The 20,616-nt window shown below is 38.7% G+C and overlaps 1 protein-coding gene across 1 annotated transcript; it reads right to left on the bottom strand.

The window, feature by feature from the left end:
* Positions 1-262: 262 nt before the first annotated feature.
* On the bottom strand, positions 263-19,057 carry LOC306957714 (solute carrier organic anion transporter family member 1C1-like; the record flags this gene model as incomplete). Its single annotated transcript, XM_079549060.1, has 14 exons — positions 263-485; positions 1,293-1,410; positions 2,344-2,408; positions 3,782-3,963; positions 4,874-5,039; positions 7,490-7,685; positions 8,093-8,257; positions 10,634-10,873; positions 11,669-11,767; positions 15,742-15,888; positions 16,161-16,291; positions 17,478-17,610; positions 17,722-17,863; positions 18,947-19,057. 14 exons carry the CDS (start codon positions 19,055-19,057, stop codon positions 263-265), a joined length of 2,118 nt encoding a protein of 705 aa, XP_079405186.1.
* Positions 19,058-20,616: the final 1,559 nt, after the last annotated feature.

The raw sequence follows: 20,616 nt of genomic DNA, 5'->3' as shown, positions 1-20,616 counted from the left end.
AAACCTGATCAGTCCTACAGGCAAACTAGAAAAGAACTGGGAATACAAGCATGGAAGAGTCTCCCTAAATTTTGAAAACCTTTTCCCTCTATTTTTTTCAGATAAGGAGAAGAAGAGAATAGGGTGAAACAACTTAAAAGTCAACATTTCAAAGGTATTTTTTGAACCTCCAAATGTAGCCCAGTTGTTGAAGTCAGGTAGACCCCTGTTGTGCTTAGAAAAATTGAAAACTAGGCAGTTAAGAAAAAGCCTTGTTTCCTTTTCACATACAAGTTTCTTCACTTTCTTCTGAGGTTTTTGCACCTGGAAGAGCTTCTTTTTTGTTCACCGTAACTGGTTCTTTGTTGATTGTTTCTTCTGCATTTTTAGTATCTGTCATCTCTTTGTCATCTGTTTTGAAGCGTCTCATGATTAAAACACAGAGCACCATGTATAAGACACAGCACCCTGCCCGCAGTCCTGCAATGAGGCCAAGATAGACATTTCTAGGAAAAAAAAAAGTTGACAAAATACATTTATATTAATATTTGCCACTTCCGAGTGGGGGAAAAAAAAAAAAAGAAAAAAAAAAGAAACAGGATACCCAAACCATTTATTCCCAGCCAGGTATCTTTCCATTTTTTGGGAAGTGACAAGCAAAAAGCAAACAATCCCATAATTTTCAGTCTCAGACAAGCCCTAATCTGGTCCTACACTCCTCAAGGAAATATCTCCTCTCTGAAGACTTGAGCAGATGATGAGTTTTGCCTGCTCGCCCAATCTTTCCCCATCCCCAGGTAAATTTGGTGAAGTGTCTTACACATTAGGAATCAGAGAAATGACTGTTGAGGAAAAGTAGGAAAGTATCCTTGGTGCTGTAACTACTGTACTGTTCCTTAGTCTCTCACAAACTCAAAGCACTGCAGAATTACTCAGTGCACTAGGTCTCCACTGAAGGAACTACTTCTGGTGATGAGAGTTCACAGCAATGTCATATATTAGACTTGCAAGGCTGGATATAGATCTGGGCAGCCTGGTCTAGTGGTTGGAGATCCTGCGCATGGGAGGGGAGTTGAAACTAGATGATCGTTATGGTCTTTTTCAACCCAGGCTGAAATATTATTCTATTGGTTTTTAAATGTATATGGCTTATTTGATCTATTAGTGATTATTTAAAATACATGATTTTGGTGCTTCGGTATCCTAATCTGCTTATTAAAAAATCATTGTGTGCAGAATGTATTTCAGTTCTTACTGGTCAAAGTTGCCTCAGAAGCCAATTTCCTAATCACTCACTGAAGACTTCAGCTTACCTGAATGCTTTTGTGTCATATATTCGGCAAGACCCAGATCCACCACAGCTTTTTGTCCCCCATTTCAAGCAGGTCTCATCTATCAAGGCACCAAAATAAATAGGGGCTGGGAGTCCACCTGCAAAGAAAATTTTTATGACATGATCTCAGATTTTCAGCTCTCATTAACATTATGGTAGAGAAAGGAAAAAATTAATCGCAGAGTTTCTGAATTATAGCTACCTAGAATGGGATAAAAAATCCTGCCCTGGCTTTAAGAGCAGAAGACTTCTGAAAACTTTTAAACAAGTATCTAAAGAAGATTATATACAGCGGTGAGGGGGAGAGAGGGAGAATGTTGCTAATCCCACTTCAATGGTATTTTATTAGAATTATGTAAATAAATAATATAAATAAATTTTCAGTCCCTGGTATGGAAATTACATGTCATCGTACATTAATATCTGTGTACACTCATGTATCCAGTCAGTTTGCAAATGAAAAAATGGCTGGCACAGTGTCAAGAGCTCCATTCATACTCTCGATCAAAACCAATCATGCAGTGTGTGTTACTTATGCAGCACTGAAAGATTCTCTATTAGATAGCTATGATGCTTAAATACAATCAGTAAGATTCTAGTTATAATGTGATTTTGTTATGAAAACTTTTTTATGAAAGCACAAAGTTGATTCCCTGCAGCATTCAGCTGAAAGACCCAAATGACTACTTGGGTGTTTCTTCACTGGGAAGATTTCAAAATTCAGAACATCCAGACTAATCATGCATAGATAGAAGCGTCCAAAAAACAAATAAATAAGAGTTCAATACACTTTCTTTTCTTTGACTAATTCCTTCACTGCACAGAAAAAGATCTGGTGAGATAATTGTAATACATAATCGCATACCAGGAAACATATAGCTAGCTCTTCCAAACATTCTGAAATGTATTTTCTGCTTATGATTAAAGTTCTTCAAAATTCGCTCTCTTTCAGAGCAAGGAGTTTGCACTGCCTAGTTTTGATCTATCTCTTCGATTGCCTACTTGAATGACACAAGGAAATGAAGTTTTACCTAGTATTCTACCACCTAAAGTTTCGATCCCGACAGCAAAGGATTTCAGGTCTGGTGAAACAGATCTACAAAGGAAACAAAAATAACACACTGTTTTCACATTTTGAGGAGCAACAGAGTAATACAGCTAAACTGATGGCTATGCTGTGATCACCTGCATGTGCACCACTGCAAGAGTAATGTGGCTAACTTTGCAGAGCTCACTCAACACCAATTGAAAATGTTCACCAAAGTTATGAATCAGATGTTAAGCCTCCTTCTGTTGATTTCAGTGGATAAACTCCCATCAAAATAGTTGGGAATATTTACAGAAACTACTCTTAAGCCAAAGGAGAGAAAATTACAATGATCTTTGGGAGAGGATGCACAGGGAAACTGAAGAGAAACAACTAGAAGTAGTCAGTTTGTTCCATAAGTTCAGCTGCAAGAAGCTGCCTTTTCTTTTGAAGGGGCTGTACCAAGTAGTGGCAGACAGACAGCAATAATGAGGTTGTGCAATCCCTCCTAGCTATCTGCTTTTGTAAGTGGAAGTGAGTTACCTGGCTATAAAAGCATGTCATTGCTACCAGTGGAGATACAGACTGTGTCCATCAGAGGAATTAGAAGAATTCACAAAAAGCAGCAGAGAGTACTGATCTGGCACAGAAGCAGGCAGGGGGCTTGCCACAGCCAGGCTGAACAGGAATTTAAACTACACCAGTTCATCATCTTTTCATCAGTAACATTAATTGCTTCTCATTATGCACATTAGTATTCTGGAAACTTTGCCCAGCCTTGTCCATAAACCAGGCAAGCAGCAAGAACGTCTGCACCCAGAAGTACTGCAAAAGAATCAGCAGCTTAGGAAAGACAGTTAACTAGCCATGTGCACAGACTGCTGATGATTGCAATTCACCCATAAGCATAACTGAAAGAAATTATCATGCAAAAGGTACAGAACATTGTCTTTTCTTCTGAGAATAAAATAGCAGTGCTGTGTTACAACTGAAGAAATAAAAATAAAAAATTATTGCTGCTGACATTGTTCTGTTTGTAATCTGTTCATGTCTGTCTTGATATAAGAGGGAGTACTGGGTTTCTCACAACACATAAAACATTCTGAGCAAATAAGGCTTTACAGAGGTGAATGCCTTTATCTGGGGTAATGTGAACAGCATAGTCACCTTGGACATGACTTAACACCATACTCATTTTGGGTTCATTGCTCTGTTAAACACATCTCTGTCATCAGAAGTGAAATGTCAGCATGAGGCTTGCCCACTCCATTACCAAAGTATCAGCTCAGCCTTAAACTGGAATTAGGGAAAGATACAAAGCCCCAGTGTGGTCAACATGACAGTCCTCACAATAGGAAACAAATGGTATTTTCCTTATCAAATGGTATATTCCTTTTCTCTTTCCCCAAGCTTTATGGTCAAGGTAAGGTAAAGTATTTCACCTAAACATAATCATGTATGTAGGAGTGCCTCCTAAGGCTAAAATAAATGCACATGCAGTCTGTAATGCTAAAAAATAGGGAAATGCTTTGGTACAGCTCTCTCTTTGGCACTGTCCCAAAACTGCAGATGCATTGCCATGTCCATGCTCTTGTCCTTCCACACAGCTGCAATTGTGAAACACCTGAAAGGAGAAGATGAGAAGTCATTTAATCAGAATTCAGTGACTCAAGATGATTTTAGTAGCTAGATTTTTCACTCTCCGTAACAGGCAGTCTGTTGTTTATAGTGAGAGGACCTCCCTAGTAATCTCTGCAGACTGATGTCCAAGTTCATTAGTATGCTCAAGTCACTTTGCACTGCTCCAGAGACACAAAGCAACTGTGATTCTAGTTTCAGCCATTCCATTGCTAGGAATGAAAGCACTCTGTAAAGTGAAGATGAGTAAAAGCTGTGAAATCCAGATGTGAACTGTTATCCATCCATTCTGCTCGGGGATCCTATGAAGTACATAAGTAAGAATAAAAAATGTCGATATGAACACAATAATGAACACTAAAAATCAGGGTATCTATGTATCCAAAAGAGCATTTGATGCTGAATTGAGTGTGAGCTGTTTCATAGCTTCTGAAGTTAGCAAGAGACATGAGTTTGAAAGTCAAGTCCCCTGAAGTGAATGAAGCAAGAGAATACGGCTATAAATGCAACAGTATGTTGTTTGAAAATACTGCCTGCCTTTTCAGCGTTGTTATATGAAGACAATTCTGCTTCTGCCAGAAGACATGGACATAGTAAAAGATCTAGCGAGAAACGTAAAGCCAAATTCACAGTTTTATTGCTGAGAAGAAAATCAGTTTTTAAAAAGATCAAGAAATGTAAGGCAAAAGCCTCATGTTTCATGTCTTGCCTGAGTAGCTCACTTATGTCACCAAAACTCTTTTAAAAACTTGCAACAATTCAATCATTCAATTTCTACTACAAAACTAAACAGTAAAACATGGACATGTGTCTACAGGATTTCTTAATCACAAGGCCAAAAAAACAATGTATTGAGAAATTCAATTGCCTGTACAATCATTTATCTTTACATTTACCATATTCTTTCCCATCCCAGTTGACGATTTACATCCCGCAAAGCAGGCTGTCATGTAAGTGATGCCATTGTCCCCACATACAGGATCCCACTGATCCACCTTGCAGCTGCAGTCAGCATTGCAACTGGCCGTGAAACTGTTTTTAGGGGAGGAAAGTTGTTTAAACCTGGAGAAAAAGAGCAAGAAATAAAATAATTAAATATTAAAATTAAATATTTAAACTAAATACAAGAGAGTAGGCAGGGGAAATGATGAGAATGTTAAACAATCAGTATGGACAGATATCTGCTATCATCTAGAAGAGCGAATTTACTGTATGGAGACACAGCTAATTTTGACTAAACCAAACTGCTCTTGATATTTTTCATCATCTGTTAATATTTTTACAGACTGTTGCTGAAAAGGTATGGAATTCATACACCAGGTATTTTTGGCTAGAAGAAATTACTAGATGTTATTTTTTCATTTGAAACCTCATCTGAAATTGTACAATTACAATGATTTCATTGTACTTAAAATCTCTTATCACATGTAGTCTATGCTTGCCCCTAGCAATAGGGAAGATCATACTGTATCCAAGTACTGGAAATGGTAATAAAAAACTACATTTGCCTGTATATTGCCAAAATACAGCAGCAAAATACTCTTGATAGTCATTCACTGAATCAGAGATAGCTAGTGGCAATGAAAGTTACACTAGTCTGAAAGGGAATAGCTGCCTCCATCTCAGCTCTGACTTTGTTTAGCAGCTGGAACAACCCAAACTAACTGGAAGACTAGAATCAAGAATGTATAAAGTGAAATACTGAGAACATGGTGGAAGAGCTCAATTTTCAGAAAGCATCGGGAGCTCGCTATCAACAAATCACCTCTGCTTTGAAGAGTTTCCCCATTTAAGAAAAAGTTTCAACACTTTTTCTTCGCCTTTTGCCTTTTCTTTCTACCTATCCCTCTATCCAAAACACTTCTCAAGTGAGTAACATTTATCCTACATATTTTGGAAAGTAAAATAAGAGTATTGGATTATGTGTTCAACCATAGGTATCTCTGCTGGACAAACATCTGATATCTTTTATGTAACTAGCCTCACAGCTGAACTGGGTTTTAGGTTTTGCAAAACACCTAGATATTCTTCTGAACATAGACTCCATTTCAAAAAACAAAACAAAACAAAACACAGGCCTGAGTTTCTGTCTGAACTGAAAAACTAGCAAGCTCTGCTGGATTCAGTTTAATCCTTTAAAATCCCTTGAAATTTGTTGGACCTGACTGAAATAACTTTAAACAGTAGGCAATTGTGGTAGGCTGCTAGAGTCAGAAAAATGCAGGATGCACAGCCATGGTCCTGGTAAGGGAGGGGAAATATTTGTGTGCTCACCATATCATCCTGGCAGCGTCACTTTCCACCTCCCAGCTGAAAAGATGAACTCAGGCAAGTCAGTAGCTCCAAGTACCAAGAAAGGCTGGCAACTAACTACCCATGCAGGTTGGCAACTGCTTATCTAGAGGATGGTGCATTCTAGAGGCAAAACTACTAGAGGGGCCACTTTCCACAATCTTTTTATCTCCTATTCCCTATGTGGAAGCAAGGACAAGCTTTAAATTAAAGCTTTTAAATAGAGTAAATAGAGTAAAAAATTTCAACTGTCTATGATGAATTTAATTAGTCATCTGTTAGCATACAAGAGTATATTGAGTCTAAGACACTCCAGCAGAGGGCCACAAAGACAATGAAGGGAGATACTTAGAGTATCTCCCCTATGAAGAAAGGCTAGGTGACCTGGGTCTGTTCAGCCTTAAGAAGACTGAGAGGTGATCTTATTAATGTTTACCAATATCTTAAGTGTGGGAGTCAAAGTGACATGGCCAACCTCTTTTCAGTGGTTCATGGGGAAACAGTCATAAACTGGAGCACAGGAAGTTCTGCTCCAATATGTGAAGGAACTTCTTCACAGTAAGGGTGACAGAGCACTGGAACAGACTGCCTAGGGAGGTTGTGGATTCTCCTTCTCTGGAGATACTCAAGACCTGCCTGCACGCCTATTTGTGCAACCTGCTGTAGGGAGCCTGCTTTGCAGGGAGGTTGAACCTGATGATCTCTACAGGTCCATTCCAACTCCAACAATTCTGTGTCTCTGTGTCTGTGTCTTCTATATTGCCGACATCTGGCAATAAACAATTTTGAAAAGGAACTGTCCAACTCAAATTAAATTTGAAAAACAAAATCAGAGCATTCTGCACAGCCCTAGGTACTAGGTACTAGGTATCCTTCCATCTTGACAAGTCTATTTCACTATCTAGGATTTTCTCATATCACCTGCAAAGGAACAAGACTGGTATAATCACAGTAGCTCCACTGTAGCGGAAAACACAATGATTGACACAAGTGGAAGACCTTCAGTTAGAATGAAAATTCATTCTCTTAAACAGACATATACATACACAGGTAATATTTTCGAACTCATCCAAATGCAAATTTTCCCTAGATTAGAAGGTTTATAGTCCAGATGAGACTACAAACTCAGATTAATTTATGAGAGTAGAGGAAGACAAGTACATGCCCCATGCTCTGCATGACACAGGGAGCAACAAACAGAAATCCAGGGGAATACAAACCCAGAGTAAGGCACTGTGAGACCAGCCAGCTGAAGCACCTCACAATTGCACATGAAGTACAAGAGGTTTAACAGATACGCTACTATAAAGGAGATGCATGCAAACTTTGCCATTCCAGTTACATGAAGTTTGAATTTCTTGATCAGATAGCCTCCCAGAAACATCCCCAGGATTGTAATGGGTAAAAGTATCACACCTGCAAATAAAAGGTAACAGAAAGGTATTAACTGCTGCTGCTTGAACAGACCATTCTTTTTAGAAGAAATACCTTTCCGTTCGTATGTTGTCATAGTTTGTGTGGGATTTTTTGTTCACAGAAACAGACATAATCCCAATCTAAGTCTTTTTAAAAAGCATCAGCCAAAAAGATTGATCCAGTGCTAATAATCCTCCAGTTGTCTAAATTAGGTAGACTAGGAAAATGAGCAATATGATGGTAATGATGGTAATTTCATCAGTTTCAAAAAATAGTGGAAAAATAATACATCTCTACATACTTTTTTTTACCAAAAACTTCACAGAAGATCATCATAGAAACCTATACAAAACACAAAGAAAACCTCCTTTCCAAAATTAGAATTTCAAATAAGGCCATGTACCTACCAACTAGAAAGATGGCTTTTGCCACTGATACATTAAATTGCTGCTCCATAAACTTTGTCTCATATGTTATCAATCCAACAAGAGAATTATACTGCAGAATGGTGAGGAACACATACACCAGGAAAACTGGATTTCCAAACAATTTCTTCAAAGTTGGTAGGAAATCTGCAATGGAGAGGTACATGCTGTACACCCTGCTAAACACAGAGAAGAGTTGTTTTGGCATCCTTTGGACTATAAAACTAAGCTTGATTTAATTAATGTCTGTACTGTAAACTGTAATTCTTTGGCAATCAAAACCTGTTCAAGTGAGAGTTTCCCCTTGCCAGCATTTGACCTATAATGCTATTACTGCATGACACATCAAGACTGAATGGTATGGTGGAGGCTGGATTGGGAAAGAGAAATCCTAGATTATAGAATCATAGAATCCTTAGACTTGGAAGGGACCTTTAAAGGTCATCAGTCCAACTTCCTGCAAGCAGTTGATACTCAGAAAAAGGGAGTCGCCCAAGCAAAGGCTAGAACATTTCCTGAGATCCTTGATTGGAGCATTAACATCAATAAAATTAAGACAGTGAAGACAAAAACCTGCGCTGAGTTTATAGTCTATCATCTATAAATCACACTTGAAGGCACTTTACCAGAAAATGTCCTGCCCCTCCCTTACACATGCATGCATCCAACTAAAGCAATAGGGGACCGAGTACAGCCATGAGCAGTTGCACCTGATCTGGCATGTACTAAATTAACTCGGCATCACTGAGGTCATACACAGAAACCATGAATTCAGTGAAATTCCTCCAACTGTAGTACTTACACCCTTAGAATCACAGAATATTTAAGGATTATCTCTAAGATTATCTATTCTAACCACCCACTTACCATCAATATTGTCTGCTAAACCATGTCCCTAAGTACTGTATCTACCCTTTCCTCAAACACCTACAGAGATGGTGGCTCCACCATTTCCCTGGACACTCTGTTTGAATGCCTAACCACTCTTTTTTTGAAGATTTTTTTCCTAATATATAATCTTGAACTTCCGCTGGCACAACTCAAGACTACTACCTCCCATCTTATCACTGACACCTGGGCAAGGAGACCAACCACTACCTCACCATAAAATCATTTAGAGGAGTTGTAGAGAGCAATAAGGCCACCCTGGAGCCTCCTCTTCCCTAGACTGGACAATCCCAGTTTCTTCAAGCACTCCCTGTAAGACTTGCATTCCAGACCCTTCATCAACTTTGTTGCCTTTCTCTGAGGCCTTTCTCAGGGCCTCAGCACCTTTCTTGTAGTGAGGGGCCCAAAACTGAGCACAGTACTCAAGGTATGGCTGCACCAGGGCTGGCTGAGTGCAGGGGGATGAGGTCCTCCCTGGTCCTGCTGGCTACACTATTTCTGATTCAAGCCAGGATGGTGTTGGTCTTCTTCTCACCTCCACCAAGCCGCTGGCTCACATTCAGCAGAGAGTCAACCAACACTCCTGAATCTTCTTCCTCCATGCAACTTTCCAGCCACTCTGCCCCGGGTTTGCAGTGTTGCATGGGGTTGTTGTGACGAATTGCAGGACCCAACACTTGGTCTTGTTGAAGCTCATCCCACTGGCCTCCATTCATTGATCCAACCTGTCCAAGTCCCTCTATAGGGCCCTCCATACTAAGGCAGATCAACATCTTCTCCCAGCTTGTTATGGTCTGCAAACTTACTGAGGGTGTGCTCAAATCCCCTCATCTAAATCACCAATAAAGATACCAAACTGGGCCAGTTCCAATACTGACCCCTGGGGAACACCACATATGACCAGTTGCCAGTTGGATTTAACTCCACCACCACTTGCTGGGGCTGGCCCTCCAGCCAGTTCTTTACCCAGCAAAGTGTGTAAAGTTGCAAGTTGTCCAAGCATCCAGCTTGGACAGCAAAAGTTGCCCAAGCATCAAGCTGCCAGCTTCCCCAGGAGAACACTATGGGAGAGTATTGTCAAAGTATGGAGAGGCAATGTCAAAGGCTTTGCTAAAATCTCATAGACTATGTCAAAAGCCTTCCCTTTGTCCACTAGTTGGGTCACCTGGTCATAGAAGGAGATGTTGTTGATCAGGCAGCACCTGCCTTTCATGAACCCATGCTGGCTAGGCCTGACCACCCAGTTATCCGCCTTTGTTTCCCTCCCATATGCTGGCCACAGGTAAACAATATCCTGCCAGCTCATAAATGACAGGATGTTTTTCACTTTGTCATGATTATAGCTGAATGATAGCCATTGGATTGAACTGAGAATATGCCTAAAGCAACAGTATGAGCTTTTTCTAGTTGTCTGACATAAGAGCAGATTTCATCTGTGACTGAAACACATCCTTAGTAATTAATAATACTAATAATTAATAGTGCAATAACATAACAATTGAGAGAAGTCATTTCTGTTCACCATTTGCATTACAAAAATTTGCATTTTGCTGAAGTTTTACAAACTTATGCTTAGTCCAAAATGAACCCCTGAGAGAGTATTCACATGCAGACTTTTGGGCAATAATCTTTCACCTTTTACTGCCTCAGAGAACTTTAACTCTGGCTGAGCTGGGGGGTCTGTTTTACAGTGATCTCCTTGAACAGGCAGATGACTGATCTTCTTTGGATTCTCATCCTCTCCTTCTTTTGTTAAGGAGTAAGGCAGAAAAAAAAAAGGTAAGGAAGCAATGAAGTTCACTGCTCCACAGATGAGCAATCCAAGCCACCAGGCACCAACCCATCGAGTATCCTTGGGATTTATGTTAATAGCATCTGTAAAGTGTGGGAAGACAGGAAAAAGAGATTGAATATCATGCAGAATAATTAAACTGTTTATACACATCCTTTTATATGCTATTTAGAAATAAAGGTATTTGCATTTCACATGAAGAACATGAGGAACTGAAATACAGCTTGTATCAAATCTATTCCAGACAGTCATAAGACATGCCAATATCTTAATCTATACACATGATGGCATTTCTTCGCTCCACTCTATGCACTTGTGCAAGTACAGATGTTTTTAGCACTTTCTGTGGGACAAGTGACAGCAACAGAGCCCTTCACAACCAAAATAAAACCTCCCTTTCTCAATCTCCTTCTGTTCCCTCGTTCTTCCATCCCCAAGCTTAAGAGCTTTCCTTGAAGTTCCTCAAATTTTCACTAGGATTAGGGATCATGAAAGTGATTTAGACAAAGAAATGAGGTTTCTTACCCATTTTTACTGTGTGTTTTTTAGAACACACTTTTTTGCCATCAAAAATGTAAGCAGAGAGAAAATTTGCCCATTTCTTCTCGGTTGTGCAGCAAGGGTGCTGCAAGGGCTTTTACAAGAGTATGAAGAGGCTCATAATGTTACTACAGTGGGGGTAAGGGGCTTAAAGTAAGGGCTATTCCAGTCACACTGCAGTGCTGTACATATTAAAATGGAAATAACATGAGTTTTTTAGTAGAAAAACTCTCCCTTTATGAGGGAGAGCTCCCCTTTATGGAGCAGTAAACTGGGAACATGCTTCCTAGCAAGCAGGTTCCTGCATACATCTAATGCACCACCTCACCATTTCTTACCGATATCCACAACACCAATATCTACCCAGAGGCTGGCACAGAAAGATCCAAGCAGGAAACCCAAAGTCGGCCCAAACATTCCTGAGGACCTCACCAGACCTGCAAAGGAAGGGAGCAGTGCAGGAGAGTGAGAATGCGTGGTGGGTACACACACTTGAAGAGAGGAGAAGAGAGGCAAAAGAGGCAGGTACAGGTTGTGAGGGGACAACTCACCGTAAAATGCTAAGTGGCAGGTAGGAAAATGAACCATAAATGGCCAAACTCATAAGCTGCAGTGAAGAAGAAGGCAAGACAAGGACTGTAGAAGAAACAGGAAGAAGGAGAACACCACTCTTATCCCTATTCCTCTCTAATTTCAGATTTTCACTGTGGCATCATTCAGTGTATGACCACTAATTAATGAACATGCAACTCCAGGCCTGCCAGAGGTATCATAAGCATATTTGCAACTATATTTGCAATCTGCATGATGTTATTTCATTGTAGAATTCAAGGCTTTTTCCTGTTCTCTTTGTTCTGTCCTTGGTTTAATTTTAAATAACAGTATTTGCCCTGATTATGTGTGTATAAGGCACATATTTTTACAGCTGGGAGTCACATTCACATGGGAGGAACACTAAGAGTGCGTGAGCATGAGATTAGACACAAGAACCTGAGAAAATTTTCATCAGGCAACACAACAAGGAAATATCAGTAGACTTGTGTTTCAACAAAGTCCATTAGGCAGCATCTTTGTTAATTCATGAAGCACCAGAATGAACAAATCAGCTAACAGTTGTGCTAATAGGTGCTTAGACAGCTCTAAAAATATCAATAAATCTAGTGATCAGGTCATGACCTCTTTAAAATCAGCTTTCAGCGTTGCTGCTGGCCTCACTGGGACTCCTGTTTCCCTTTCGGCTTCTGCTTAGAGAGGGGATATCACAGGGTCAGGAGAAAAAGATAGTTGCACCTGGAAGCAATTGAATTAGCTGAAAGGTTAGTACACACCTATAAAGCTAGGGTTGCATTTTGAAGATAGGGTATGCAAATACCCTGGCATATGGCCACCAAGGCAATCAGGAGAAAACAAAAACATCCTCAAAATAATTTAAGCATAGGTCTCCTCCCTGCTTATGTTGATCAGTTGAAGATTGGCTATGAGGTGGTAATGCTTTCAAAAAACACTCAGTTATTCAGATTTTTGAATTCTAGAGTAGCATTGCCACTTGGGAGATATCAGAAGTTTCAGAAGGCTTGATTTTATTCTGAAAAAAAAAGGAACTCTTGATCTGCTTGTTAGCTCTTGCCCATGGTTGGCAACATGCCTTGTAAATCCTACTGTGTTTTCTACTGCAGAGATTTTTCTCCTGTTTTGCAAACTTTCTTCTGAATGCAGTGATTGCTCAGCTTGCGATGAAGGATTTGGATAATAAATTTTTAGTATATAATTTAACTGTACAATATTTCCTCTTTGCTTCATTGCTCCACTTGCAAATTGATTTCATTTACATCTCTCATTTAACTTCATTGGAAGATCTGGCCTTTTAGATTAAATTCTGGTACAACCAAAGTTACTGACCTCAGTAGAAAAAGGAATATGACACCAGAAGCCTGGAGTTAGCTCTTTATGTTTATCTTTTAGTCTAAGGAAGATCTTACTATTCAGAAGTATTTAAGCTATCTCCAAAATTCAAATACTCAGTGACAAATTACTAAAATAAACAGATTAAAAAAAGGCACATCCATACCAATGGCCTGGCCAAATGTTGTGCAGTGTTTTTCTTTAAGATACTGTAAGATAACAGATAAACTAAGAGGTGTATATGCAATAACTTTGCATATGTCTGAAGCTTTTAGATTAATTACACTCACGTAATCTTTAAATTCAAGAATAACTTCACGAAGTTAATATGCTTGTACTATGATAACACAAAGCCAGATTAGTTCACTGAGATATTTTCTTATCACATTTTTGTGTTTACCCTTTGTAATTAATAAACAGACTAAACAAACAGTAAATCACTCACACATATCAGTTAGTCATTCACCGTATATTTACATAGCTTAGTCAACTCCTTTTATTGATGAATAATATAATCAGTTTTAAAATTTGTAGCATATGTTTGGCCTCATATATATTTTTACTGAAATAATAGGCTCAACAGGTACAGGTTTATCTACTAGTTCTCAAGTCACTGATGAAATTCCCTTCATTCAAACCTTCTTTGTGGGTGGGAAATCAATGAAGGTGAATTAAATAACTTGACTATATTTTCATCTTGAACTCTGCTACTGCCCTTAATTAATCATATTAACATTGAGTTTCAAATAAACTCAAAAATTCATTTATAAAAATGGCTAATGAAACGTTTATTGGTATAGGCCAGATCTTCATACATATATATTGGCAATTCTCTAGGTACCTAAACAGAAGTGAAATATTCAAAAATCTTAAAATACTTGAATAAGTTAAGTGCTTAGTGTGTGGGAGTATTTATGAAGCAACCACTCCATCAGAGCAGTCAGCTTAAAAGATCACTCCACCAAAAGTGACACTCTGAACAAAGTAATCCAATATTACTGCTTCCTGTTGAAAGCCAGTAGCACATAGGCAAGGATAATTGTACCTCATAGTCATACTGAGCAGTGACCCTGTGCAAAATAGTTTTTCTCTATGAAATACGGAATATATTGTATCACCTCAGGACTATGTTGGCAACCTGGTAGAACAACATACATTCAAAGAGCTCAGTAAAATTCAATCTAAAAATCATAGGATTTCCTGGGTGTTGCTCAGCCTCAAACTCTGCCTTGCTGGTCTGTTCAACTTCCGCAACACTGGGGGAAAAAAAAAATCGATTTCCTGTCTCAGAGACTTCTACACCCAAGCTATAATCTCTGCTAAATTCTGTAAGATAACTTTAAAAAACATAATCTTTACTTTTCTTTGCCCTTCTATAGCAAGTCTGGTTATATTACTGTCAATTGTCAATTTCAGCTGAAGTTTTAAAAATACATTTAATCAGAAGCACAGAGGCAATTAGAAGTATTTTTGATAACTATTGAGTGGAACTTCTGGTTTGTCAATTTCCTTTACAGTGTTTCCATTTTCGTAGAATCACAGAATCATAGAATGGCTTGGGTTGAAAAGGACCTCAGAGATCATCTAGTTTCAACCCCCTCCCCGCCATGGGCAGGGTCACCAACCACTAGAACAGACTGCCCAGAGCCATATCCAGTCTGGACTTGAATGCATCCAGGGATGGGGCATCCACAACCTCCTTGGGCAACCTCTATATTCTCTCCCCCTAAAAACATCTGCAGTGACCTAACCCAGTAGTACTTCTCACTGAGCTCTTCCTGAAACTGTCTTGTTATCTCTATGACTGGTCCAGCTTCACCAAGCTTATTTCAGGCAGCAGTTTTGTGCTCTCTCAGTCACATGCAAAAACCAAGAAATCAATTTGGCAATAAATAAATTAGCTTGGGTGTAAGTATTTCTGTCTTGAGCAATAAATTATCTTTCATCAAAACAACAACAAAATGTTCATTAGAAGGAATTTGTTACAACACCCTCTCTAAGGTTTTATTTTTTCCTCAGGTAACCAGTGACTATAAAAGGCTTTCATTAGGAAATTTATTCCTTGTAAATTTCAAAAAGTCAGATCAAAAACTTCTGAAACACATGCTTTCATTACTGTGATGAAAGATAATTCTCTCACCACTAGGAAGAATTTATTCTCTGAAGCTGTGGTACTGAAAATGAGGTGCCAGCTAAGGAAGGTAAGATTTCGCTTCGGAGAACTTAGTATTTGACTACGTTTCTTTCCATCACAGATAAAATTAGCACATTTAGTAGCAGTCACTCAAGGAAAGCAAAAGGAGAGTTTGATAAACATTCTTCAAAGACAAAGATGAGATCTGTTTTTTATTGCTTTTTTTGTCCCTATTCAACACAAATTATCTAGGACACATCAGAGAGAGAGGTTTTTTTACGAGCATGAGCAAATGGATTTTTTTTTTTTTTTTTTGGTCTAAAAAATGTTAGATAAAAGAATGCTGAGCATAAAAATCATTCATACACATATTACCTATGTAAAATGCTGAGTTTTCTTCTTTAGAAAAATCATCAATGTACGAAACCCCCAGTGGCATAACTGGTGCTTCCCCAATTCCACGTAAAAGGTTCCCCATCAACACAAAGAGCCAAAAATAGGAATTAGATGTTTTTTCACATCCTGCAGGCCATAAATATTTACATTTCTGTGAGCATAATTCTGAAAGTACATTATTGCAACAGAAAAATAACATAAAAATGTTTTTCATATTCACATACATTCATAATTGTGTGGGTTTGTATATGTCATGATTTCTAGCAAGGGCTTTGCTATTACATTTTTCAATTAAAAAAAAAAAAAAGAATTGTATCAAGTGGGGACAAGTAGAGGAAGGGAATTCAAAAAACGAGGGGGCATAAAATGAGGGATTCAACATCAGAGCTTTAGCTTACCTGAATTTTTCATTGTGCTGGGTGTTTCTGTAGCATCTGAGACTGAATGGTCCACAGAGGATGCTGGGGAGCAAGCTGATACACTTGTAGATGAGTTGTCCACAGTAACTGCTATCCTTTCATAATTATAACTGGAAAACAACTGTGTAAAATACTACTGACATATCAAAGACTATGTTTTGCAGAAAGCATGTATAAGCCTTGCATTCATGGGGTTTCTGCCACACAGAGGCAGAGTGGAGACCGCTCACTTCTAGCACTTTCACTGAAAAAAAGGTATCTTCACAGCTTTTTGAAAAGTGACCAGTATTTTCTCAAGTTATTGAGAAACAGAGCTTATTCCTTGGCTTAAGAGATCATTCTTTATACTGAAGGACACATTCAGAGTCTGTCCACATCAGTCTACATACAATAGTGTTGATCTTTCCATACTAGCACCTGGGTTTCTTACCTATGTGACAGATGGGTAACATAGAGGTATCTGTGTTAGTTTAAAACTAGCAGGTTCAGAATGCAATACTAATCAGTCTTTGCCTCTAAAGAGATTAATGCAGGCCACAAAACCTATGTGCTAGTTTGTATTTAAGTAGCCCCTACTGGAGGAAATTAAATTGAAACCAGCTCGAGTATATTCATTCTGCACTGGGATAAATGGGGAGTTGATATTCTATCTGGCTCTGTAATCGAATTCTAAGCTTTAATATTTTGATGGATGATAGCTAGCTGTCCATGACCACCGTGTTTTGCTCAGTGTTGTAGAGAGTGGGCAATCTTCAGAATTTGATTACAGGTTTGGGCTAAGTCAGAAATTTCCTTTGATCTGCTTCTGGTCTATGCTATCCCTTGCAGTACAGTTTTGCTGCTACTTCACAGAGTAGTGACCATGGCTGCTTTCTGAACAGTGCTCCAAAGATATAATTCTTTTCATGATCTCCTTATAACAGATACAGGTCTTGGAGCTAAAGAACAGATAAATTAAAAGCACAGGGAAATGATTTTATTTTTTGAGGGACAGAGGAGCTATGTTTTCAACCACTATTCACAGAGGATGTTGAAGAATTAGAGGTATGAACTGATTTTGATAGCTATGTAAGTACAGCAGCTTAGATCTGAAAGGGTATTTAGATATTTAATCTTCCTGAATTCAGTGGAAAATAATAGACACTCTGTGATGAAGACCTCTTCCACCAAGATCTCACCGCAATTCACTGACACATCCAGAAGAAACCATGATTCTCAACTCAGATGTGTGATTAAGCAAACCCTTTATATGGTTGAGGTGAATTCACGGACAATATGAAAACTCTCCATATTTACCGTCCCATTAGGAACTGAGGCATCACTGACAAAAATGCTCCTAATGACATGATGAGACATCCAACAGCAATTACTTTCGGTCGATGAACTCTTGGACCAAGATAGCTCACCAGTACCATTACCATTAAGTTACCTGCATCATCAGGAGAGATCATCAGTAATATTATGAGGGAAAAAAAAGATTTTAAGGAGTAAAATATGTTAAGAAGTATTCTTTTTAGATTTTCAGAAACAGAACACATACCTAACTCAAAACTGCCATCAATAATGCCAAATATTGATGATGAGATTTCGAATCTCCTTTCAATTTGACTGGACATGCTCTTCATGTAGCTTCCAGAAAATCCTTTCGCAAAAAAGGAAAAAGCTAAAGCTCCAAGAAATATCTGAAGAGAGAAAATAACTGAGTTTAGAAAACAGTACATTTTTCTTTACGACTAATTCCTCAGCAGCAGAAAAATGAAGTGCATTGTTTTTTAATTTTGTAATGAAAAAGTCCTTGCCATTTTTAAATTAAAACAGAAGATTTTACCTTCACATTCAGGACTGCTTGCAAAGCCTCTTCAACTACAATGGAAATGAAAGTTGGCATGCACCTGCTATGTTTTTACCACATACTGTTTTACTATTTTAGGTATTTCCTTCCTTAGGGAAAATATGCAGCAAAAAGCTGTTTATTACTGGTATTATGATTGTGGAATGTTTTAATTAGTTCTACTTCTTCTGTTCTGAAAAATACGTACAAAAAGATGCTTAAGCAGCTATTGTTTTGCTTATAGCACATATTTAATTAATTTGCTAGTAAAACATGACCTTATCTTTTAACTGTTGAAAACATTTATTGATTTCTATGTGCCTGGAATCATAGAATTCTTAGGGTTGGAAGGGACCTTTAGAGGTCATCTAGTCCACCTCCCATGCCATAAAGAAGGACATGCACCGCTAGATCAGGTTGCCCAGGGCTTTATCCAGCCTCGCCTTGAAAGTCTCCAGGGACAGGGCATCAACCACATCTCTAGGCAACATGTTCCAGTACCTCGCCAGCCTCACTGTAAAAAACTTTTTTCTTATATGCAACCTAAATCTACCCTCTTTAAGGTTGAAACCATTTCCCCTTGTTCAGTCACCACAGACCCTGTTAAAGAGTCTGTCCCCTTCTTTCCTGTAGCTCTCCTTTAGATAATGAAAGGCTGCTATCAAGCCACCTTGCAGCCTTCTCTTCTCTAGCCTGAACAGCCCTAGTACTTTCAGCTTGTCCTCGTAGCAAAGGTGTTCTATTCCTGGGATCATTTTCGTGGCCCTCCTCTGGATGTGCTCCAACAGGTTTATGTCTCTCCTGTACTGAGGAAACATATCCTACAGCATTGTTTCCAAATCATGTAGTATAAAACATTACCATACTTAATTTATTGAACTTTGGCAATTTCAGTATTTTAAAGAAAATACATGGTGAGGGTTCCTTTCCATACCTTTAGCTTTGAACAGTTATGGCACATAACCTTGGCAGGAGCCACAGCGCTATTGCTGTCCCGGAAAGATGGCTTGTCCTTAAGTTTGCCAGTGGTGATTATCTTGTCCATGGTTTCCCTCCTGTAGATCTGATCTCGTGATCTTCCTGTTTGGAAGAATATCACTATGATATCTTGGACACTGACACCTTATATATTCCAGTCTGTTTAATTCCTCTAGGAACTTATCAAAGGTCTCCTCTTGAAGGTCCTGAAGGCCAGCTGAGCCCTGAATGGAAGCCATTTGGGTGTCCTGAGGGCTTTTAGACTGTGTGGGCTGCAGGGCCATGGCAGTTTTCCTGGAGCTGACCTATAGAAATTTCTCAACTGGCCTGTGCAATTTTCCCAGATGAGACATCCAGAGTAGTTTGGATTCCATGAGAAAGTCCACAGATGTGCAGAAAAGTAAAAATTCTCTTAGCCACCCAATGTCCCCCCCAAAATTCTCCCACTGATAGCAAATAGGCACTATTGTGTAATACAGAGATATAAAGTGTCAGGAACATTCTCATTCCAATTTTGTAGCTTTCAATTCTAAATCCTAATCCAGGAGGAACCACCAAAAATGACTGTAGAAATCAAACACATAAATTTCAGAATGATCCATGCTATATGAAAGGGATCATTTATATGAAAGTTGATCTTAGATCATCTTTACCAGCTTGCAAATCAAAAAGCATTGGAAAAGAAGTTTTAGATAATTTATGTGTGGTGAATTCAGGCTTAATTCAGTTGTTAGAGGGCAGTAGCTGAAAGACAAGTTTCTCTATACCAAACATATTCTTTATTGACTTATATTTTGCTGATGATTAACTTTGCAAAAGACCTGTCTCCATTAAATAAACAATATTTAAATCAGTCACGTGGTTTTATTTTCACAATATTTAATGTTATACTTGCAGCTAATAATCTACTTTAAGCAAATCTTAAACTGCATAAACACATCTTCTCTTATGCCTAATGAAAAAACAGTTTCTATGCCCACTTGATAAAAATCTGAACTTTGACAAAAGAGTGAATCATTAACACTAGCATTGTTTAAAATTAAATGAGGCCAGAAGAATTATAGAAATGCGTGTTTAAAATAATAATTAATTGTAATTAAGAATTTTATTACAAAGAGATAAAGCAACACACAGTCCACCGTGCTTATCCTTTTAAAAACTCTAATTTGCAGAGTTCGGTTGTTGCACTTTATGTAATCTCTTTCAAGCCTAGTGACTCCAAGATGTACACAAATCCTAGCTTGTCTGCAGTGCAATGGTGCTTAGCAATTAAGCAAGCAAACAAACAGAAGAAGGAAATGAGAGAGAGGAGACACACAGCGAGAGAGACAGAGGGAGGGAGAGGCAGAGAGAGAACTTACTGTGTGTCACTTCTGCATCAGGCTGTTTCTTTCCTGCGCCCTAGGGCTCTCAGGCTGGAAGCCAGTGTAACGTCACAGCAAAAGCACTGCCTACTCAGAGGAATGGAGCACTCCAAAACATTTTTTTAAACCTTGGATTTCCTTCTTAAGGTGATTGCAAAAGTTTCCCACAGCTTTGCAAAAGAAGGCGGGTTTCTTGTGCTATCATTCCTTTGGCAGCGTACCCGCCTGCATGCTACTTGTGCCAGCCTCTACCAGGAGGAAC

The sequence above is a fragment of the Tetrao urogallus genome (genome assembly GCF_951394365.1).
Source record: "Tetrao urogallus genome assembly, chromosome: 1".
In the NCBI taxonomy this organism is placed as follows: Eukaryota; Metazoa; Chordata; class Aves; order Galliformes; family Phasianidae; genus Tetrao; species Tetrao urogallus.
This window is presented reverse-complemented; position numbering and strand designations above follow the sequence as displayed.